Here is a 23,003-nt window from a genome sequence, read left to right as displayed (position 1 = left end):
CGATCGTCGCGAGCGATTCAAGCCACTCACTACTGATATCAGCAATGAGCCTTCAACATCTGGAACGACTGCGCCACTAGCCGTAGAGATAAGTAAGACAAACCCGGAGCAGCCAGAATATAAGCGGACACTGTGTATTGGAATCCGTCATCATCGATCGGGGATGGGCTCACCGGATCCGGACCGGTTCAGCTACTCTCGAGGTTACCCAGGCGTCCCTTGAATTTATTATCACACTGATGTACCAGTCTGTCATGTCTAGGAAGGTACCCACGATGGGAAGCTGGCCGGTCTATATGGTTTCTACGAAGATTGTGTTCTCTTGTCAATTTATCAATGAAGAGGTGGGTGTTGTCACAGAGCTTTTGAACGAACAATCACCGGTCACTCTTATACTACGCTCGCCTAAAAGGATTTATGATCTAGTGAACTTCAGCTACGTTGTGTCAGGGATAATGCTGCGTATGAGTCTTGCAATAGACCCTTGATCGGAAAACGGGCAGTCGATGTTCCCACCAGATATGCTATGTTACCGAAATACGGAAACCCGCCCACACTCAGGGTCACAAACATCCTCCCTGATGAAGGTGGAGATCTTCGAGAGTACTTCAGTTTCTTTAGACTACGAAAGTTAGTTGACGGAAGTAGCAAGTCACTCAGAGTTGAAGCCGCTATTCGAAGACAAGGATGTGATCGAGGACTTTTCCGATCCTCGATCTTTCAAGATGGCAAGGATGGACACGAGCACTCATCCTTCCGGTGTTCAGCATACAATTCTGATGAAAGAGCGCAACGCTCCATCAAAGCGGCCAGCCTATCAACCTATGTGAGCAACGTAGGTTGCTACACTGCCTCGTATTTCTTACAGGCGGCGGAACTTTACGAGCACCACCAAGATCAGCGGGTGGCCTCGTACGGGAAGTGTCAACAAGTTTCTCGGGCATACGTAATTGACGGACGACTTCCGTTTGATAAGTGGGGAGAACCACCACGCAAGCCCAATGACGATTTTCCCAACGATGATCCCTCCGACGATGGTCTTTCTCACAATGACCTTGGTGACGCACACACTCCCACCTAGAAATGGTATTCAACGTATTTTATTGGGAAGTTAGGACACCCTAAAAAGTTCGAGTCAATGATTGGGTATAGAATCAAAAGTCAGAAACGAATCTGAATAATAACATCAACAGGAGCTTGTCGTTGACCGAACCTTGACAAGAACACTGATTCACTTCTAGACGTCAGAATTCATGGGTTATGAGATGATCGTCCGAATACCCTACCTCCCACAGTGGAGTATATCCATCCATCCTATACGTGACAAATTGTGACACCATTGATCCCTCTCGCGGTTCCAAAGTGAGCTTAGAAGGTAGGTGGGAAGCACATCCTATTGCGAGCAGATGTCGCAATTCGCGTAGCTTCTTGAGTTGTGCAGCATGGGGTGTAGCTACCGGAGATCTCAGATCCTAGGCAGTTTCGGTTGAAAGACTGGCCGATGGTGTACGTTTTGGTGATACATGCTATTCGCAGACTCAGTCGTATTCTGCAGTCCAATACAATACGGACGTAGCTTCGAGTAGTGGTGAGCATCTGTTTTATAACTGCATGATGTTGCTGGATTAGCATCTCGACGCTACCTATATTCACGCAAACATGATTCTGTTCGTCAACAGCAGTGCCAGAAGACAACCTCGAAATCAGAAAGTGTGTTATCAGCTCCCCGACTTTCGCTCTCATCACTCGACTTCGTTGAAATCGAAACTTGTGCTCAAGTCAAAGCGAACAGTTCTCGAAACTATTCACATTCGAGTGGCCCTGAAGACAAGGCATATATACAGACAGATGTCTATACATTTTGATCCTCCATGCGGCCAAGAAATATCAAAAACGCCTAGTCAATGAGTGTAACAGTGGGTATGATCATGCAATGGTAAGGAAAAACAAGAAGAGAATACATATCGGATACCGAAGCACCTGCACTATATAGTGCGCCTTGAAAGATGGATCTTGCCTGGTCTGGTCACCTGGTCACTATATTTGTGCGCTGTGCTTAAATGAGGTCTTGATGTAGCTCTTCGAGAGCGCCGTCGCAAAAGCTAGAGATATCCTCTAGGCGCGGACGCTGGTGACAAAGCCCGAAGGAGCAGGAGGCTGTCCAGTGGGAACGGGTCCGGTCGGGGCTGGTCCAGATGGGGACCCGGTGGGAGCACCAGAAGGCGGTGGGCCAGAGCTGTACTTGATGAGTATATAAATTTATAGTTTTCTAAGACCAGGTAACTTACGGACGTGCACCAGAAGGCTTGGGAGGGAGCGAGCCGGAGGGCTGAGCGGGAGCAGAAGCATCCTGGCGACGAGCGTTGTTGTTGACAGCATCAGATGGGGCAGCAGGTGCGCCCGATGGAGGAGGGCCGGTAGGCTTCATACCAGAGGGGAGATCAGACGGAGGTGGGCCGGAGCTATATCGAGTCAGTCATGTATTTCAGTAGGTATATGTAAAGGAGACTTACGGACGAGCACCAGAGGGCTTGGTGGGAGGCGAGCCGGAGGGCTGAGCGGGAGCAGAAGCGTCCTGGCGACGAGCATTGGCAGCGTCAGTTGGGGCGGGAGGGGCATCCGATGGAGGAGGGCCGGTAGGCTTTACACCAGAGGGGAGTCCGGATGGAGGTGGGCCAGAGCTGTATGGGGTGAGCAACGAGTGAAATAATTTGCTTGGGCAAGAAGACTTACGGACGCGTGCCGGAAGGCATAGGAGGAGGGGAACCAGAAGCTTGGGGAGGAGCAGAAGCGTCCTGGCGGCGAGCATTGCCGTTGGCAGCACCTGAGGGCGCGGGAGGAGCGCCTGATGGAGGCGGACCAGTGGGCCTTCCAGTGCCTGACGGAGGGGGACTGATAATATATCAGTATGAAGCAGTCGCAGCATAGTGTGCACGCAAACTTACGGAGGAGTGCCAGACGGAGGAGGTCCAGTGGGGCGATCAGTGCCGCTTGGGGCAGGGGGAAGGTCAGACTCTTGACGACGAGCATTATTCTGCGCAGCACCAGATTGAGCCGGGGGCGCGCCCGATGGTGGAGGACCGGTAGGCTTGCCAGTGCCCGAAGGGGGAGGACTGATGCTGTTTTAGTGTGAAGGGTACCACGAACGGCTACATATATCCACTTACGGAGGAGTGCCGGACGGAGGGGGTCCAGTAGGATGCTCCGTGCCGCTCGGCGGAGGAGGAAGGTCAGATTGCTGGCGACGAGCGTTCTGTGCAGCGCCAGATTGAGCAGGTGGCGCGCCTGATGGCGGAGGCCCTGTGGGCTTGCCAGTGCCAGATGGGCGAGGACTAAGTTTGTTGTGAGTTCCAAGACCATTATGCAAGGCTCAAAAAGACTCCCGGGGGAGTCCCAGAAGGCGGCGGCCCAGTGGGGCGGTCAGTGCCGCTGGGCGGCGGAAGATCAGACGCGTTCTGACGGCGAGCACGTCGGTTCGCAGCGCGTGACGGCGCTGGGGGAGCGCCCGAAGGTGGCGGGCCAGTGGGCCTGGCACCTGAAGGGAGCCCCGATGGAGGAGGCCCAGACCTAGATCACATCAGCAAGCGTATGAGACTGTTCACAGAAATAACACTTACGGTGCAACGCCGCTGGGGGGAGGTCCGCTAGGGGCAGCGCCTCCGAAGGATTGGGCAGAGGCGAAGCTGGCGACAGCCAGGGCGCAGGCGAGGCGATTGAAGTTGACCATGATGAACGATTCAGATGAACTCAGATGAAGACTTTGTCTGTGTAGCGAAAGGGACTTGAACGAGACAGAAAGATGGTACGGTTAATCGGAAACAAGTGAAAGATGGTTGTCAAAACCAGGAAAACAGACGAAGCAGATGATGAGATGATGCAGACCAAACAAGGAAGTAAGGAAGTGATGTAGAGAGGAAGGTGGTGATCGAAGTGAGTGATGGTGACTTTACGGGCTCTATCCTCTCATTTTTATATCCGTAAGTTCTCGAAATAGAGTACGATGCTCGTAGCAGTCGTTACCAATGACGCGGCGAAAACAAGCCCCAGCGTGGTTGTGCTCTCAGGCCACGACTGTTTACCTAAAGCTTGCGTACAGCGTTTCAAGTCACCCACCAGTGTCGTCCATCGCAAGTTTCATCACGCAGAGCCTCAATGGCGTTTTCCAGGTAAAGATTGGCCGATGCGCGTGTTTCGTTTGGTGACCAGATGTTGTGGGATAGGCCGAGACTCCACAGCTTGCGCGTCGCGGCGCCGACAACGCAAGCCCGCCGAAACGCGCCCCTGAGGCTTGACAAGCTTCGACTCGCCAGCATTCAAGCGTTACTGTGCGGCCCATGCAACAATTAGTCTTCTTCAGGCGCTGGTCTGCGATGGGGATAGTTTGTGAGTTGCATGACGATCTGTCGTGGCTGGGTATGTACAGCTCACAATGCGAATGGCGCACGTACACAAGATTAGAGCCAAATGCGCAACGGGTTGTGTGGCTCTTCCTAGTGCAGACTATTAATGCTGGCAAACGAATGCAGGTGCTTTCCATGTTGGAGAGACATGTGTGCAGGACGAAGGAGGTCGAGTGATGTGTACTCACGTGATATGCCAAATCTCGCCGATGTCGTGCCGATTGGATGGGCGCCGAAGCGACAACGACTTTCAAGGTTCATACTACGACTTTCAACACTTCCCAATGCGTTGCCGCCTGTCGGAGCTGAAAGACTGACGCGTAACGTATCGGAAGTGCCAGACTGTTGCTGGGTGGCCTTTTCCCCCACCAATGCGAGTTCCTCCGCCCCAGCATGACGACTCATCTCCGGCGATCGTAAGGAAGCCACCTACTTTTCAGCGCAGGCTCCAAGAGTAGCACCTTTCTCCACTGTGCAAGCCCAGGATCTACGCTCTCGAGCTCCGTTTTCGTGAAGATCTTCATCTAGATTGAGGGCCCAAGTCCGTCAACGGAAGCATGAGAACGTAGTGCATCAGCTGTTTGTTTTCGAACTGGGAATGCACTTTTCGCTAATTTAGGTAGTATCGTCGCATTGGTAGTGAAAAATTACTCGGGCGACCGATGTTAGGCCATCATAACAGCGATCCTCCAGTATTACGCAAGAAAGGGCAGAATGAACTGAGGCAACATCTCTCCGATTTAGGTCAACGAGGAAATCGACGCCCCCGTCCACAGCGCGTTTGATCCGCACAGTATGTCATACAGTGTCGGCCACACCTTCAGTCACTTTGTTCGCTCCGAGCTCAATCCCCGGACTACCGAAACTCGACCTGAGCAAACGATGATCGGGAAAACGTTAATCTCCAACGGCTGGGATGTTTGCAGTATGCTCACGATACTGAGCACTTCCGCGAGTGTTCTCCGAAGCGTTAATGCGCCGGCCACCGATTGGCTTGACTTAGACAGAACCGTGGTTGCACCTTAGTCACAATGGCAAGCCAACCGATGTCAACAAGCACACATCAATAGTTCTATCTTCGGAAGCTACACTGGAACCTTGCAGAACACCGACGATCGGCTCAAGTAATAGCTCGAAGATGTGTGATTCTCGTGCGCGTGTGTATCGTCGATGGCGAGGGATGCGGAAGACGAATAATTCTGGACTTGCTTCAGGAGAAGTGGGCAAGCACATGATCTTTTCGCGTAGACTATGCTAACAACGTGTGAAGCAAATTCTACGACGTGCAGCGAGACATGTTATCGATATCGTACGGTCTACGCGCTTAATAACAAAGGATCTATTGCCCTATGCGCGAGATGCAAGCTGCTCTCGATGAGCGACGAATGCGGTTCAAGTTCATTTGTCTCACGTCAACGAGGCGTTTTGAGCACAGCAAGTGCTGCATTTGCCTGATACTAGCAAAGCGTCATGATTATGCGAAATCGAAGACTTTCGCCGGCTCTCAGAACGGGGGAATAACGATACCAGGAGCGGGCAAACCCTTTTCGTTAATTGAACGGAAACAAGATTTTTAAAAAGGCAAATGGCAATGTGAACGCGTGCATGTGCACATGTGCTGAGCTCGCCGGCTTGAAAACTTGTTTTACTAACAAGAGCTGATAGCAAATGTCCCGGAGCGATAAAACCCCTCTACATTGATGTCAAAGTCAAGGTGCTGCGAAGCTACCAGATCGAAGATATGGTGCGAAGCGACATTAAATAATGAGGGAACTCAAGATCACCGTACTACAAAGAAGGCACGATCTAGGATACCCAGGTCTTCAAACCGAGATCTGCTTCCGTACCCTCAGCTACTACTGCGTTGTAGATATCAAGGAAATTTCTACAGACAATGATGGACGCAGCCGACTGTGTTGTGAGTAGAGCACGAAGAGCTGTGTAACTTGAAGGATACTCGAACCAGGACGAGCGCATGATTTAGTAAATCCGCGAGTCATGTATTTGCTGAGCTACACACCCCTCAACTATTTTTTATACACTGAGGACAAACGTAACCGCGAATTCGTGTACTTCGACATCTTGTAAGTGCGTGCAACGAATCACGATTTCGTTATCCACTGTCCTTGGCTATGAATTCCGCATCCCGACCATCCCCATCATTTAATGCTTCCCCGTATTGTCCCTCGTATCATTAACATGCAAGTCATCCCTCTCGCTTCCCATCAGCCGTGCAAGTGTCACAGACTCCCGCAGCGCCTTCCCCAATGCTCCTCTCACACCCATCTCCTCCATAACCATAATGCCGCCAATCGTGCACCCCTCAGGGCTCGTTCCCATATCTCGCAGCTCTCCCGGCTGGATTCCGCTTTGTAGCATTGCCGCCGAGCCCCGCATACTCTGGTAGATCATCTCCTGTGCAGATTTCCTGGGGACGCCTATAGCGACAGACGCATCGATGAAGGCGTCACAGATAATGGCCCACATGGCGGGTGTTGCACCGCCGAGCACAGATGCCGCGGGCATGAGTTTTGGCGCGAGTTGCACTGTGCGTCCGATCTGGTTGAATATGGCCTCGCATGTCTTGACGTGCTTGTGGGGGGTTTCTGGATCTGGGTCTTCAATTGCGGTAATCGATTGGGACACCTGCGCCGCGACGTTAGGCAGAGTAACGAGAACCCATGTTCGCTCTTCTTTGCTGGGAGAGGCTTGGCCGGAGGAGATGATCCTTTCCAGACTCTTGCGCGCCCAACCTGCGCATATGCTGATGAGGAGTTTTCCTTTGAGAGCCGCCGCGAGGCCGTCACCCTTCAGCGTCGCTTCAACATCCGCCGGGTCCACGCCTAAAATTACGACGGCGGCATCTGAGACTGCTTTGGCGTTTTGACCCCGTGAAATGACTAGTTTTCCAGACTCTTTCTCCTTGGGGAAGCGCTTTGCTAAACGTTCTTCCGATGCGGCACTGTGCACGCAGGCTATGAAATGGGTGAAGGGAACTCCAGAACCTTCTGGTGCCTCAATCAAACTCTTCAATATGGGTGTTCCGAGGTTGCCTAAATTCTGGTATCAACGGATGCCCCCCATCGTGAGACGGCCAACTTACCGCAGCCAAGGATGCACAAGGTGGAGTCTTTCATGTTGAAATTTGGGATCTGCCCGTTCAGTACTATTCTATAGGGTAAGAAGAATTGATAGTGCTCGGAATGCAAATGGAAGGTACTGTTATCATTGTTTGTTGCGAACCGATGTTAGCCTTATGCCGAAGTCGCAACGGGACGCTTGCCGATTGGGTGCTGCTTCCCCACATCGCGCTACGTCACTATCGTTTCCCTCACCATCGATCAACGTTCACGATGACATCCAAAATCTCATGGCGATGAGTCGGCATAATCTGCCTGCATGCGGGTGGAGATGCATCGAACGCCCACTGGAACGATTGTGCAGCACGCAGCTGTTCCCACAAGGTTTGTAGTAATCTTGGAACCATTCACCGCTTAGAAGCTTGGTGGAAGATGCACAAGTGAATAATGCTGTAAGCACCAGCACAACACGTAGATGGAACGAAGGGAGAATAAATCTTCAGTATGTTCGTTATCCTTGCTTTTGTCATACTCGCAAGGTGACGCAGAACGATCTTGCAATGTGCAGCTGCTCACGGAATGGTTCTCGCTGCCACGGGTTCAGAAATCAATAGAGCGTAACATAAGCGAGATACCATCACAATCCATGGAAATAACAATATTGAGCGAGATCAATCGCTGGACCTTATTCATGATCATTCATCTACCGTAAGTCATTCCCTTAAAATGCAAATCATTCCCTTGACATGCAAATCATTCCCGTGACATACAGTTCACTTCCGTGACATGCAACTCATTCCCTACGCTCTTCCAAAACCCATCCTTCTCCAGACCTCCTTCTTCAGTGCATTAAACTCATCCTGCGTCCTCAACACCGCATCTCTGTTCTCAACAGCTCTTCGCAGAAGATATGCTACGCACTCTCCCATACTTCCCCAAGTAGAGCACTTGAAAACGTCAGGTGCCTTTCCATCCGCACCCCGTTCCTTCAACAGCGAGAATCCAACCTCGTCGGACATGCCGTGCAGCTGTGCGAAGCCAATTGGTACGGTGGGCAAACCGTCCTTCTCTCGCTGTGCGTGCAACCGTTGTGCTGTGATGAGACTCTCCTTGTTGTGACTGGCCAAAAAGAGGTTGAGAGCCGGGAACGGCCGGGAGGTACCAAAGTCCCAGAGTTTCTGATGGAGTGCGCCCTCGACGATGCCATTGTACGCAGCGTCGGTCTGTTCCTTAGTGTCGTGGATTAGAGACCGGTCGTCAGATAGCATGTAGGCGCCCCGGACTAGCTTCAAGCCCAGCGTGAAGCCGTCCTTCTCTGCCTCCGCGAGGTGGTGCTGCAGGTACTTGGGCTGATTCTTCAGGTATGCTTGGTATGTGTTGTAGATAACGACTTTGGGCTCGCGGTTAAACTTGCGCATGAGCTCGAGAGACGTTCGTGCAATGCCCTTCTGGAAGTACTGAGACTCGGCGTCGATGATGATCTGGATGCCGCGCTGCTTGCACTTGGTCGCGATCTCGTCAAGAGCATCCATCATCTGCTGCGGAGGGAGCTCGCCCCTATGGAATGCCTCTCCTACGGCGGGCCCGCCGCCGGTAGTCTTGAGTGCGAGGATATCTCCTTTATCAATCATATCAACCGTAGCGAGAGTCCCGACGCGCCACTCCTCAATCACAGAGTCGCGTGCTGATGAGGTCTCTGATTTTGCCGCTTCATCGGCGTGCAAGCTCGGCTTTGCAGTTGAGTGGTCGAACACCATCTCCTTAGCATACGTAAGGATGACTCCTTTGAAACCAAGGTCGGTCAAAGACTTGCAGCATGCCTTTGTCTCCTGCTTCGACTCGCCGGCGCAAAATTGGTTGTAGAATGTCTTTTTAAGGACTCCGTGGAGGACGGGATTCCTATCCACGTTGAAAAGGTAGCTCCGGCCCGGCTTTGCAAAGAAGGATAATAAGTTCAATGAGGGTATCAAAAGGTACTTCTTGGAAGAAATGGTGGCAATGAAGAAAGATCGAAGAAGCATTTGCAAAGGCATTGTGGCTCTGATGACAGGATCAGCAAAGGTCTGGTGTTTTCGCCGCTGGTTGTGCGGACCAGGAGGGGTCAGGGATAGCCTTACAGTGGTGCATCTGAAGCTGCTGCCTCTGGAGGCAAGACTTTTGTCGTTCGTGGAGTCGCTATCGTATCAGTGTTCGTCTGTGTGTTAGCTCCGACACCCCTCGTCGGCGGAATGACACCTGTGTGCCACCGTACCTGGAAGTACGATACAGTGGCGAGGCCATCCTTTGGAAATCTCCTTGTAGTTGCAGTGCCGATACGGTATGGTAGCATGGTTACTCAGGGAAGCGTTTCTCAGTGATTGAGTGTAGAAACGTTCAATGAGCAAGACAGCTTGGAGAGTAACAGGCAAACTTCCAGTGCGAGACAATCATTCTCATGTACTTTCTGTATACCCCACTCTCCCGCCCACTCGTAGCCCAAAATGACAACCCCGCATCTACTTCTCCAGCGAGATCGGTGTTTCCATAGACACCGTTTGCTAACCTGTGACCCATCGCATGCTCCTCCCGATAAGCGGTCATACAACGGGCGGGCAGCCGATTGGCATAGTGCCGTATTTAGCTTGTCACGGGCTCCCAAGCGCATGACACGTGTAGTACGTGGTCGATAATGGAATAATGATCCGGGGAAGACGCACCCAGAATGCCCTAGACCCTGGCGCTGTAGGAGCCGATGGTAGCCTTCCGATCTGACTATCGAACCGCCCGGGCGGTGGCGGGGCTTCTTGCAAGCGACGAACACTGCAACAGAAGATTCGATATCGGGAAGCTGCATTGGCGCTGTTAGTACCTGAATCCTGAGATAGCTGCCCAATCTTGGATGTCATAGTTTGTGATCGTTGTGTCAAGTTGTGTAACGGCTTCGAGGTGGTGGATTCGACTGACCGTAATGCTTATCGTATGCAACTCTTGATTGGCTACCTGCACAATCGTACTCGTATTAAATTACCCGATCAGGCCTTCGCTTATGCGGTATGCCATTCCGAGTCTGTCTCGCTACCATAGGTCTACAGAATTGGTGCAGTGTGCGCTTGGTATCGCCGAGTTAGGAAGACCATCTTGCTATTCACAAACAGTGGCTATAATCTCACCACGAGTTCATGGATTTTGATCTCAAATAGCATTGCTCTGAGTACGGATGACTCCCTATGCATGTTAACCAGCATTTTGAAGCTCACATCTGGCTGGAAATGCTTTCGAAAAAAAGAAACATGAATGCAAACAGCCTTGATCCTCGACTGAGAATACGCATCTACTGTGACGCCGTGACCTTCCTCAACAATATCTCTGTACGTTCCTTTCAACGTTCCACCACCGGCTTATCAGTGCCGTCCACTTTCCCGTGAAACCACTCCCTCAACCCCGTATTCACAATGCCGCCCACACCAAACGCCGGAATGATTCTCGCGCACCGCACCGCAGTAGCCCCTAACAAACCCCTCCGTACCCTCTTCGCTCTTTCCCCTCTTTCTCCCTTCTCTGGATTTGAATACAAGTCCAACCCTAGAAGATGCACAGGCGTAGCCACGACCTGCGAAAGCACCGGCACAAGCAGCTGCGCGGCGGCCATCTGCGCCGCTGGATCCACGATAGGAAGATGATGTGAGACCATGGGCGGCAGCGTGAAAGAGCCCAGAATAGTGATCGCATCGCGCCCGAGAAACGTTGCGCCGACTGCTCTGGGGAACTTTGTTGGGCTTTGAGGTGGTGGCGGTGTTTTAGTAGGAGGCGTGTTCACGGGGCCTGTTGGTGGTGGTGTTGGGCGCCCACCAAATGTTTGAACAAAGCGGATGTCTTTCCATACTCCTAATGGGACATTTATTGTACATGTTGCGAGGAATGTGATCGAGTTGGCCAGGACCTCGTGCGACTTATCCATAAATGTACTGGTCAGGCTGTTTACGCTGTTTGCGGTGGTGTAGGTGACCGCATAGAGTGTCCACATGTAGAAAAAGGGTTTCGCGACAAAGAACCGCTTTGGATGTCGGAAGGTACAGAGGATGTTCTCTTTCAAGGCGGTTGAGAGTGGCCGCGCAATTGAGGCGACATTTTCGACGACGGCCCTGCACAGTGTTACAATACGAAATTAGAGAGTGGGTAGAATCGCACCTGTCTATCGCCACAAGAACGGGCGATATGAGTGTTGCAGATAGGAAAGCTGCAGAAACATCGCCTGCGAGGTAGCCCGCGAGCAGGTTGTTTCGCCAACCTCGAGTGAAGCTCTGAGTGTCGACTAGCTCCGTCATGAGAACAGTGATGAATCGGAAGAAGTCCAGCTTCCCAATTTCAGCAATATCAAAACAAAATGTTCACAACAGTCTTGCAGGCGATTCAGCCGCCTCAGTGTACGTAAAACGAATAAAAACCGTTGCCAGCTGATGTGTTGAGATTTCCGACAAACGCACGTTCATCGATTCGAGGCTCAATTGCCTTGTTCCAGACGCGCATCGTGACCTCCGTTAACGGTATGCTATCATGTGGGGAGGCGAGGCTGCACGGTAGGTATTCCGTTGGTCGTGGTGCAGTGAATCCACCTGCATGACGATAGACAACACATCGGAAGGCCACCCGTAGGTCAACCGCTCGCGCTACCCCACCACTAGCGCTCATCCCACACCGGTTCCTACGAGCTATATTCCGATAATTCCGATGGATGCCGCTCGTAACAGCATCGCCTGATGAGAGTTGGGTTTCCGTTTGTATCGCTTCGTTTGTGAGTCGTTCAAAAAGTAGCGGACAACCCGTAGCTTCAACGACATCTCTATATCGTGTTTTCCACACTTTACGTGCTGCAAATTCACTTGCCAGCTACCCATAATGACTCTTCCCAAGAGCGAACCTATCGCCATTATTGGCGGTGGTGCATTTGGCTTGTCTACTGCACTTGAGCTCTCCAGAAATGGATACACCAATATCACTATTTTCGAGAAGGATGAGGAGATTCCCTCGCGCTGGTCAGCCGCAAATGATCTGAACAAGATTGCGAGAGCAGAGTATGAGGATGAATGGTACACTGATCTTGCACTCGTACGTCTCTTGTAAACCTCCCAAGAATCAGAAATAAAATCTCTAACGAAAAACAGGAAGCGATGAAAGAATGGCAAACGCCCTTCTATGCCCCCTACTTCCACCGCGTAGGCTTCCTAAACTGTTGCTCAGAAGCCGCGCCCCAAAAGGCCGTCGACACAATGAAGCGATTTCAAGCAGCCGCAGAGCGCAGCGTCATGAAGCCCTTCGTCCATAATGTCAACGACCGCAAAGACCTTCTCCAGGCGTGCTGGCAGTTCACTGGAAATCTCCCCGGCTGGAGAGGCTACATTAACACGTACGATGGCTACGTGCACTCTGCAAATGCACTCCGTGGCGTCTACCGCGCTGCGCGATCGATTGGTGTAAGATTCTTCCTCGGCAAGAAGCTTGGTGCTGTAGATGAGGTTGTGTATGAGAACACCAGCAGAGGCAGGAGGAGCACTGGAGTACGAACTGCGGACGGCCGCGTCCACCCCGCATCACTGGTCATTGTTGCTGCAGGAGCAGCAGCCCACAAAATCCTCCCGGAGCTGGGCACCAATGTATCGGCCAAGTCATGGTCCGTTGGCCACGTGCGCCTCACTGACGATGAGACCGCCGCATTGCGCGGCATCCCCGTTGTCTACGCCCGTGACCTAGGCTTCTTCTTCGAGCCGGACCCGAAGACGAATCTACTTAAATTGTGCCCTATGGGTGGTGGCTATGTCAATACCGATCCTGCCAGCGGCGTATCAAAAGCACCAGAGGAGGTCAACCGATTTGTACCGTACGAGGACGAGCTCAAGATGAAGGAACTACTCCGCCAGACACTCCCACATCTTGCCGACCGGCCTTTGGTCGAGAAGACACTGTGCTGGTTTGCCGATACCGACGATTCAGATTTCATCATCGACTACGTACCCAAGACCTCATCGTCGGTTATGGTCATGACCGGCGACTCTGGCCACGGCTTCAAGATGTTCCCCATTGTCGGTCGCTGGGTACGCGATCTGTTGAACGCATCGGGTGGGCAACAGCCGATTAAGAGGTGGCGGTGGAGGGAACCGAAGCCCGTCAACGGCGAGACAAGTCAGGATGCCGATGTGAGCTGGCGTGTGGGAGATGTCAGGGAGCTCCGTGATCTGTCGGAACAACCGGTGAAGGCGAAGTTGTAATGTTATAGATGTACGGTCGCATAATGAAGAATAGAGGGCGCATGAGACAATCGGATCTTCTTCTGAACTTTGATTGTCGTTCGATCTTTGACTTGAATGAACTTTCGTGCCACGAGTGTGCCAGAAGGGCTGGAATATCTTCTTAAAATGATGACCCCACTGTTAGCCCAAAACGCCTGATACATCAATAAGTCCGTTGCAAGTCGTACAGTGGTCCAGAGCGATGCGCTAGAAGCTTGTGCTCGACATTGTCACCCATTGCGACCATTGTCGTTCAGCCTCAGCTGAAAACATCAATTGTCTAAATCGGGGGTTGTTGCGGATCCCCCATGTGATACGTGTCCATAGTCGCAAAGGCATTGAACCAGTCAGTAGTTCCGAGATCCATCGACTCAGCCACAGCAAGGATCTGATCTGCCGTCAAATCATCGCCAAACCCACTACTCTCATCGCTGAACGCATTATACATCCCCATAGCCTCCGGATTCATAATTGTCCGCGGGGACTGCGTGTCAGGCGGCATGAAGAACCCGTCTGGCCGCTGGCGTTGCCCAATCGGTTGTTGCTGTTGGGGTGGAAGCGGCGCGAGGGGTTGGAGTGGTGGGTACTGCTGAGGAGTTTGGTTTGCGGAGTATTCTGTGAGCATCTCTTCCAGCTTGCGCAGCTCAGCGCACCTGAACTCGGCTATTTTGTTACCATTGGAGGTCATGGTGTCTAGGAAGGCGAAGGCTTTGTTTAACCAAGCCGAACTATTCTCGGAAAGAGTATCGTCGACGAAGCGAATGAGAACAAGAACCATCGTAGATACGAATAGCGAGTCGAGATCCCAGGGAAGGAACGTTTCTGACGGACTGTAAGCTCAGTATAGGGAGCCGGGTATGGACTCAGCAAACCTAGTAAGTCTTGATCTTGCAGGCTTTCGAGAATGTTGAGGATCTTCTGCGAAGCATCGAGAGACATTGTTAACAGAGGTCTGATCTTGCGAGACGATACCAGCGCCCCCACCTCCTTGGGTGATTCAAAAGCCTTCTTTAGACAACAGAATAGTAATGGTCTTGTCGTTACGACAATAGTCTAATTAGGGTGTCAGCAAAAGCCCAGGGTCACATAATTGAAGGTTTAACATACTTGATAATACAGTAAATGCAAATGTGCAGGCATTCTTGAGATGCCGCCAAACCGCTCGTCCGAGTGCAGAGGGAAAGTATTGCGAAGCTCCTCTGCGACCGTGGCCATGTCGTCGAGCAGCCCCTTGATACTAATAACAAATTTCTTGCGAAGGCGGCCTTTCGGGCCGTAAACACCTGCATATTGTTAGGTGCGATCCCACCCCCGTCGTGCTCCCCGACGGTACGAATATCAACGTCTCAACGAACGGAGCTGCTTCGACTTACTCCGTGCTATATCCGCATAAATACGTGCAAGCTTGATCTGCATCTTGAGCGCTGCAGTCCGCTGAGCAGAGCGCGGGAAGTGCGTGAGTTGACACGTTATCTCGTCGTCCCGTATCGACTGCGGGACCCCCATTTGCGAACTCATCTGTCGGTCGAGGATGTATATGGACCACCAAATCTTGCGACATCGCTGGACGAATGCCTCTCCCAGTTCTGCCGCAGGCATGTCGGTATGCATGCCCTCAGCTAAGGCTATCCGCATTGCTTGGCCTATCTGCGGAGGACTCAGCTGTTGTTAACTTCACAGAACAGGAGCTCGAACGTACTGTTACGTGTGCTGCATTGCGGGAGTCTAATGCTTGTAGGTACAGTGCGATACCACACAGTATCTCGGCTGCAATAAGGGGTTCTCGGCACAGTCGGTTGGTATCAGGGAGTAGTTGAAGCGCATGTACAAAGAAGTCTGCGCCCGGCGGTTTTGATTCTCGGTGTTTGCGTTGTACAAGCGTCCTGCCGAAGGCAATTATTAATAGGAACTGAACGTACCACAGGCTGTCGTTCAGCTTGTTGGGCTCTGCATTGCCATAGAAGGCGTGCAATTTGGCGTTGAACTCCTCTTCATCAAATAGATGCACCAATTGGCCGCAATGAAATTTGACGGCGTTAATGAGAAATATGGCGTAGTCGATGCTTGGAATGACAGGCGCGTTGGTTTCTGGTAGACTGCGAGTGCCATCCTGGGATTACTCAAGTCAGCAAGGTAAAGACGAGCTACTGATAATCAGCAATGAGTTTACGACATACCCATGGGAGGTTGTAAGCCGAGCCGTCGAAAAGAAATTCGGCTCCTGGTAGGGGAGTACTGCGAATGTGCTGGTGAACGACATCCAACACCTGACCATGAAAAGACCAGTTTGATGAAGTTCCCAGATAGAAAGTTCTCCCCGAAGACGCGGCCATGAATTTGGACGGCGATTCAAGCAAAGGATTTGTCAGATCATGACTTTCTCCATTCCCTTGATCCGTCTTCGGAGAGTTATCCCGCGTCTCTGCAGGACTCGATCTGGAGGTCCCTCGGGGCTCATGGTCGCCACTACGCGTGGCCTGGAGAGGATGCTCCTGCCGGGAGCTGCTCCCCTGGACTTGAACATCGCCATGTTCTCGAGATTCTTGAGGTTGCCCCGGGTTCGTTTCTACGTGGCTTAGACTTCTCTCCAAACGAGCAACTTTCTGTTGCAAATCTGAGAGGTAGCTAGGGACTGTCAGTTAACGGACAAGTCTTCGAATCCATTCGTATCCCGCGATCATACACCAAAACCGCTGACGCAAATTCTTTCGAGTGCATTTTTTCTCATTGAGAATCCCAGAGGAGATAAGCGCGACTCACCCCTGTGTAACCAGGACCTTGTTATCCCGATCGTCAAAAACGCAGCTTAAGCTCCGCTTGGTGCAATTTGCGCAAGGCTGCAGACCTGAGCACTTGATCTTCTGCCGTCGACATCGTGAACACCTTCACTGATAAGCGGTTGTACGGTCACCAGATGGGGGCCATACGCATTGGGAGATCGCTTGGAAGAGCGTCGCTGTTCGCTCGAGTTTGCCATGGTATGCATTGCAGTCCGAATGCAGGTGTCACATCTCTAGCCGCGGCACTGGGACGACCCTACGGTGAACGGCTACAGACGGTGGCGGCGTGACCTGAGGTGAGGTCAGGCATCACGTTACGAGACAGGAATGTGCGGGGGAAGGCTGAGGCTGGTGCGCTAGTGGAACGTGACAGCCTGACGCGACTCATTGTTCTTCGTATCTCTGAGCTATCTCTGACTATCTCAGTTTGGATCCGTCCCTCCCATGAGTTTCTTCGACATCAAATGCCGTTACACATGCAGTCTCCGCAGTTTGCAGGCTCGTATCAAAGACTTGCGGAGCCGTAACGTTCCCCCAGGAAAATGCGGCGAATATAGGTCTAGTGCGTGCATGGGCCACCGGTTGCGCGGCCGAAGAACCATCGGGCGCCCTCCCGATCTCAACGTCGACCCAGATATCGCGATCACGATTTATCTGGCTATCTGATAGAAGCTCACAAGCGCGGCGATGACGGCGAGCCCGTCACCTTGACGAGCGCTGAAGCTACGTGTCCTAGGTTCGACTGATTCAGCCCCGCCACATTGATGCGCCCGTTCTGCAGCATGTGGATGTGAAACTCGGCCGCGAGGCGCTCGCACTGCTGCGGGTTGAGTGGGAGGAAGCAGAATAGGCCGTTGGAGGACAGTATCGAGCTCCAGTTGCCTTGTGCCTAGTTGTATGTTAGCAATAGATTTTCAACGGCGTACTGATGCTCACTTTGCGCTTGTCCACCAGCTCCGCGTGCAGTGCTTTCCGATTATCCGCAAGCCTCTTCTGAATTGTTGCCAACTCCGTCTGCCAATCTTGCCTCAACTTATCATCGCTGAGCACAATGTCCACGAGCCTTGAGCCATACGCCGGACTCGATGAGAACTCCCACCGAATCAGACATCGCAACCTCTCATACACCTTAGATGCTACATCCTTTTCCTCACTCACCGCATGTAGCACACCCACTCTCTCGCCGTAAAGTCCAAAGTTCTTCGAGAAAGACTGGCACGCGAGAAGTTCAAAGCCCTTGTTTGCAAACAGCCGCAAGCCATACGCGTCTTCATCTAGTGAGGCCCCAAGACCCTGATACGCCATGTCGAACAGCGGGAACAACTTCTTTGCCTTCATCGCCACTGCAAGTTTTTCCCACTGCGAAGGTGAGAAGTCCGCGCCAGATGGGTTGTGGCAGCATCCTTGGAGCACAAAAATGCTCCCCTCATCCGCCTTTTTCGTTGCCTCTAGTACAGAGTCAAAATCTACCTTTCCGGTTGAGGCATCGTAGTGCTTGTATGTCACGACTTCCAGCCCGACAAGGTTGAACAATGGCACATAGTTTCCCCATGCTGGCGTGCCGACGTAGGCTTTCTTGCCGTTGAAGGCAGCGGTTTTGGAGAGGAAGAGCGCGCCGAGGTGGATGGAGCCGGTGCCGGAGATGGCTTGTACCGAAGTGACTTTGCCAGAATCAAGAATCGACGAGTTCGAGCCAAATAGCACGCGGGCTGCATTATTTAAGAACTTTGCGTTGCCGGTTGTGACTTCGTAGTCGTGGTTCGCATCCTGCTGTGCAAGGATTTGCTTTGCCTTCATTTGGTTTATGAGCGTACGTTCACTTTATGAGAAGAGAGTACGCACCGCCTTCAACGCCCTCAACTCATGATACTGTCCTTTCTCGTTTCTGTAAACACCAACACCAAGATCGACCTTCTCAGGCGCACTGTCCGCGCGGACTCTCTGCGAAAGCAGATACACAGGGTCGGCAGGGCTAGTAGGAACAGTGCGGAACATGTTTGCAAACAAAATATATGCTAAAATGGAAAGAAGAGGTACGCAATGCTGTAGAACTGGCACATCTATACCGATGCATCTCTACAAGTGTTTGTATACACAGGTGCTTGGGTATCCTGCTCTAGCCGCGTTGGGCACTGGAGCATTCACGCATGGCGAACTAGAGCTGTACGTCCGGAACACCACCCGAAGCGCTTGCATTCTCACGTGGACGGGAAACCCGACAGGTGGCAAAACTCTGGGGACCAAGAACATGGTCGGAGGCTCTGCTTTACATGACTGGCTGTGATTCACGCGGTGTGGACTAGTCGTAGAACGATCGAAGGCTTACGTACTGTAAGGCCGAGACTGTACCGATAGACGTTTGTGTGAGAGTGTGTGAGAGTGTGTGAGAGTGTGTGAGAGTGTGTGAGAGTGTGTGAGAGTGTGTGAGAGTGTGTGAGAGTGTGTGAGAGTGTTGGGGGAACAGCGATTCCCATGTCAAGGTGAAGATGGGGCCAATAACGACCTCGAGCCGGGTTATTGGGTCATACAGTAAGGCAGGGCGTTGCTGGATGTCCAGCATGCTAATCTTAAGTCTATGTGTAGCGTGCACGTTTTGGCAAGGGTACTGAAGGGGACGTCTGGATCCTTGAGATCGTATGATTTAATGCACCTTTATCAGTACTTCGTATCCATACCTCTAATGGCAACACTGGGGCGCATGCTCCAAATTCCCGCTTTGGACTCCACACCTGTTCACTCGTTGAACATTTGAATTCACCTATACTCACTTTTCCTCGTCCACCTTCTTCCTCCTTTGGAAGCAGCTGCCAAACATATTTCCGACATCCTTCCAGAATCCTACATGCTCCTCCTCTAGCGCATCCTCATACGCATCTATAAGCGGCTTATCCCAAACAAGATCCGCCTCGCTCGCCTTGATGAATTTGGTCTTTCTCCAGAGCTTCCAGCCAATGAAGAGTATCGGGTCGATTATCAGCATCATATAATAGGTGAAAAAATCATCAACCGTGAAGTTGCCAGGCAAGAAGGTGGTGTATCCGTAGCAGGTAACGACGCAGATGAGGAACGCAAGCGGGATATACGCGGACCATGGTTGGAACCGACCAAAGTAGGGAAGAGTTCGGCGGTCCAGACCCTGGGCCTTGCAAGCACGGTAGAAGAAAATAAAGTTGATGCAGATGACGATGTAGTCGATAATCTGGCAGCCGGTGATGATATTGGTGAGCCATGTGAGGACCTTTGCGGAGCCAGAAGAAGCATTCAAAAATGCAAGGAACGGGAAGAGGATGACAATGCAAAGGCAGTAGATGGGAACACCGGCTTTTGTGCACTTGCGGAGGAAGCGGGGCGCTTGGCCTTCAATGGCGAGGCCATAGAGAGAGCGCGTGCCGTAATAGGTGTAGGCATTTCCGGCGGAGAAAATGGAGGTGACAAGGAGGGCGTTGGTAAGGTGCGGGAGGCCTTCAATGCCGAGGTCTAGGGGAAATGGTTAGCTGAGGACAACTCATGATTTGGTACAGAAGAAGACGTACTGTTCATGGCGATGACGTAGGGCGATGCAGCCGCGGTACCGGCGCCTCCTGCCTTGCCGTTAAAGATCTCAACAAGAGTCGTGTTGTTATACGGAATGACGATGCCGACGCACAGCGCGCTACCGATGAAGAACATGCCAAAACGCGCATATGTCGCCTTGAAAGCCTGCTTGAGGTACTTGCGAGGGGCCTTGACCTCACCAGCGACCATGGACACGTACTCGGGTCCGACGACGGTAAAGGCAGCGCTCCAAAGGGCACCAAGGAAACCTTCGAATCGCCCTAATGGCCCAGTGGTGATGTGTTCAGCAAAGGATCCGGGGTTCTTCCAGTAGCGGAAACCATACGCGTCATGCTTCGGGTTGCCGCCGACCATGGTAATGAAGGTGAAAGAGAAGAGCACGAGGAGCAGGATGACTTTTCCGAGGGCAAGCCAAAATTCGCACTCTCCGTACCACTTGACGACGAAGGCGTTGATACAGAAATAGAGCACAATACATCCTGCTACGACGGCTTCTACAGGTATGTCATCGCGCCAATAGGACAGAACCAGATTCAAAGCGGTGATCTCGAAGGGGACAAGAATAACCATGTAGATGAAGAAGTCTGCAATCGTTTAGACTCGTCGATACGACTCAAGAGACGAAGGAACTCACTCCAACCGATCATGAAGCCCAAAGCCTCGTCGACCCATTTACCAGCCATGCGAATGAAACCACCGGTCACAGGCATATGCGAACTCATTTCAGCTTGGCAGTTATTGACCAGACCGAGCATGCAGGTGTAGATGGTATATGCGAGGAAGAGAGAGCCTGGGCCGCCCTTGAGCAGACCGCTGGAGATGGAAACGAAGGTTGCTGTTCCGATGGAGCCACCTGTGGATAACATTGTCAGCACATGATCCGCAAGTGGTGAATAGCCCCTGAAAGAACCAGGAGCCTTTTACGTCGCTGGTTGCGGAGGGTTACACCTGGTAGTACTCACCGATGGCAATCAATTGCAGCTGACGATTCCCCAGATGCCGCTGGAGCTCGTCTGCGTTACCGACATGGCCAACGGTCTGATCGGCCGCGGTCTCGACGGGGTAGAGGTCCCCAGCGGTCAAGACTTCGACACCCTTCTCGTTCTTGTTGTCCTCCATAGTGAGAGGACTCAAAACACCGTACAAGATAGGATAGTAGAGATATAGAAGAAGAGTGGAGAGGGCAAGGATGGAAAGCTTGAGACAGCAGTCCCAGGCCCTGTATACATACTCTTTCACCCTGCCGTGGGAAGGTCAGCCAAGGAAGGCCTGGCCAGGTTCCCGCACATGGCATCTTGCCCAGATCTGGTACAGCTAGCCGGTTCGAGGCGAACCAGCAGGGATGGCCGTGGGGAGGAAGGGATCCGGGGGTGGGATCCCAGTCGCTCGGCGCTTGGTAGACGCACGGTATCAGATCCGGGGAATGGTGGCGACCCGGCAAAAGGGTAGATAAGTGACGGCAACGAACCCGCAACTCGAACATGGTGATAGGTTAAGTGCGAACGATCAGCCACTGGCGTGCGCTGGACTGTAATCCGGGCAAGGTGGTTCGAGACTCAAGAAAGATTTGGGGTGGTGTTATCAAATGGTATCGAATAGCTCGGTAGTAAGTCTAATGCTAGATTGCAGACATCTCGGGAAGAAGAAAAGGAAGATAATCAGAGAAAAAGACGCCGGCCAAAGATACGATATCTACAATCGAGCCAAAGTTGGCTCTGAGTAAGAGCCCAAGCTCTGTTCGATCTTAGCTACTTCAGCCATTGTGGATTTGACCTTTTCCTTGATAGGCGCCGCAGGCTCAAAGTAAGGCTTGCGCGGCCTCAGCAGCGCCGCAGCATTGTCGATTCCCGCGTAGCTGGCGCTGTGTATCGCGGCGGCATACTTGGTCGCGGCTATGCCGGCCTTGATGGGCTGCTCCGCCAATGCAGCCTTTTGGTGCAAGGCCAGAGCCTCATCGTTCCGGCCCTGCTGGTGCAGCTTGTAGATGTGCGAAATTGTCCTAGGGAAGACATTGGCGAACGCCGCAATGCAGCCACTCGACCCAGAGGTCAGGCCGCCTAGGATGAAATCGGATTGGCCGCCGAAGACTGCGAAGCGGTCCTTGGGTAGGACAGCCGCCAGGCGCGTAATTTTGGCGACGGAGCCGCAAGTCAACTTGACACCGACGATGTTGGCGTGGCGCTGGGCCAAGGTGGCGATGAGGTCGGACTGGAGGTCAACACCATTGCAGACACCGGGAAAATTGTAGATGACAATGGGCAGTTGGCTCTTGCGGGCGACGTCGTCGTAGAAGGCTTCCACAACCTGTGGCGTCGTCGCGGCTCCGAAGTAGGCGGGCGGGAGCAGAAGCACGGAATCGGCGCCGGCGTGGGCTGCGTCGGCGATGTGTTGCAGAACCTGGCGGGTGGAATGACCGCCTACGCCTGCCATGAGGGGAAACCGCGATCCGACCGCACGCCTTGCCGTGACGATGAGCTCCTTGCGTTCCTCTCGCGTCAGAAGGAACGTCTCTGCATTTGTGCCCAGGATGACGAGTCCAGCGAGACCCGTCGTCGACAGGTAGTGGAAATACCGCGCCTGCGCATCAAGTGCGAGCTCGTCTGTGTTGGGGTTGAAGAAGGTGACTGCTGGGCACCAGACGCCGCTGGGGGGCACATTGTTCGGCATGGTGAGAACGGTAAGATGGGCTTGAAATTGATGAACGTCCAAGGCAAAGCATCATGGTTATGAGGGCAGCGACGGTCAGTGCAGACTTCTTCACAAACGCTACCGTGGGTTTCCGCGTTGCCGTTCTCGCTGCTGCTATCGTGGGTCTTGACGATGTTCGGCTTCCCTCCCGGAGGGATGACAGCTCCATCGAACAGCTGGGGTAAACAGCAACCAAAGGCGACGGCCAATGCAATCCTCTACAAACACCGTGGATTT

General features: G+C 52.5%; 9 protein-coding genes across 9 annotated transcripts; 1 reads left to right on the top strand and 8 right to left on the bottom strand.

Annotated features, from left to right (window-relative positions):
- Positions 1-2,115: 2,115 nt before the first annotated feature.
- N0V89_005450 (uncharacterized protein) lies at positions 2,116-3,727 on the bottom strand (the record flags this gene model as incomplete). The annotated part of the gene is made up of 7 exons (XM_056214227.1): positions 2,116-2,236; positions 2,289-2,462; positions 2,514-2,681; positions 2,734-2,892; positions 2,946-3,113; positions 3,168-3,332; positions 3,618-3,727. 7 exons carry the CDS (start codon positions 3,725-3,727, stop codon positions 2,116-2,118), a joined length of 1,065 nt encoding a protein of 354 aa, XP_056071494.1.
- A 2,836-nt stretch (positions 3,728-6,563) lies between these two features.
- On the bottom strand, positions 6,564-7,537 carry N0V89_005449 (uncharacterized protein; the record flags this gene model as incomplete). Its single annotated transcript, XM_056214226.1, has 2 exons — positions 6,564-7,453; positions 7,504-7,537. 2 exons carry the CDS (start codon positions 7,535-7,537, stop codon positions 6,564-6,566), a joined length of 924 nt encoding a protein of 307 aa, XP_056071493.1.
- Positions 7,538-8,280: 743 nt separating this feature from the next.
- Positions 8,281-9,910, bottom strand: N0V89_005448 (uncharacterized protein; the record flags this gene model as incomplete). Its single annotated transcript, XM_056214225.1, has 2 exons — positions 8,281-9,543; positions 9,905-9,910. The coding sequence occupies 2 exons, from the start codon at positions 9,908-9,910 to the stop codon at positions 8,281-8,283; spliced, it is 1,269 nt and encodes a 422-aa protein (XP_056071492.1).
- Positions 9,911-12,355: 2,445 nt separating this feature from the next.
- On the top strand, positions 12,356-13,722 carry N0V89_005447 (uncharacterized protein; the record flags this gene model as incomplete). The annotated part of the gene is made up of 2 exons (XM_056214224.1): positions 12,356-12,565; positions 12,622-13,722. 2 exons carry the CDS (start codon positions 12,356-12,358, stop codon positions 13,720-13,722), a joined length of 1,311 nt encoding a protein of 436 aa, XP_056071491.1.
- Positions 13,723-14,023: 301 nt separating this feature from the next.
- On the bottom strand, positions 14,024-15,342 carry N0V89_005446 (uncharacterized protein; the record flags this gene model as incomplete). The annotated part of the gene is made up of 4 exons (XM_056214223.1): positions 14,024-14,565; positions 14,616-14,751; positions 14,851-15,026; positions 15,117-15,342. The coding sequence occupies 4 exons, from the start codon at positions 15,340-15,342 to the stop codon at positions 14,024-14,026; spliced, it is 1,080 nt and encodes a 359-aa protein (XP_056071490.1).
- A 16-nt stretch (positions 15,343-15,358) lies between these two features.
- N0V89_005445 (uncharacterized protein) lies at positions 15,359-15,924 on the bottom strand (the record flags this gene model as incomplete). Its single annotated transcript, XM_056214222.1, has 2 exons — positions 15,359-15,831; positions 15,921-15,924. 2 exons carry the CDS (start codon positions 15,922-15,924, stop codon positions 15,359-15,361), a joined length of 477 nt encoding a protein of 158 aa, XP_056071489.1.
- A 1,272-nt stretch (positions 15,925-17,196) lies between these two features.
- On the bottom strand, positions 17,197-18,320 carry N0V89_005444 (uncharacterized protein; the record flags this gene model as incomplete). Its single annotated transcript, XM_056214221.1, has 2 exons — positions 17,197-17,412; positions 17,460-18,320. The coding sequence occupies 2 exons, from the start codon at positions 18,318-18,320 to the stop codon at positions 17,197-17,199; spliced, it is 1,077 nt and encodes a 358-aa protein (XP_056071488.1).
- Positions 18,321-19,287: 967 nt separating this feature from the next.
- N0V89_005443 (uncharacterized protein) lies at positions 19,288-21,197 on the bottom strand (the record flags this gene model as incomplete). Its single annotated transcript, XM_056214220.1, has 4 exons — positions 19,288-20,000; positions 20,057-20,662; positions 20,713-20,931; positions 21,041-21,197. 4 exons carry the CDS (start codon positions 21,195-21,197, stop codon positions 19,288-19,290), a joined length of 1,695 nt encoding a protein of 564 aa, XP_056071487.1.
- Positions 21,198-21,770: 573 nt separating this feature from the next.
- N0V89_005442 (uncharacterized protein) lies at positions 21,771-22,745 on the bottom strand (the record flags this gene model as incomplete). Its single annotated transcript, XM_056214219.1, has 1 exon — positions 21,771-22,745. One exon carries the CDS (start codon positions 22,743-22,745, stop codon positions 21,771-21,773), a length of 975 nt encoding a protein of 324 aa, XP_056071486.1.
- Between the last annotated feature and the right edge of the window lie 258 nt (positions 22,746-23,003).

This window comes from Didymosphaeria variabile, assembly GCF_027946475.1.
Source record: "Didymosphaeria variabile strain IMI 356815 chromosome Unknown scaffold_4, whole genome shotgun sequence".
Classification (NCBI taxonomy): Eukaryota; Fungi; Ascomycota; class Dothideomycetes; order Pleosporales; family Didymosphaeriaceae; genus Didymosphaeria; species Didymosphaeria variabile.
Note: the sequence above shows the minus strand (reverse complement) of the source record. Positions and strands in the feature narration are given on the sequence as shown.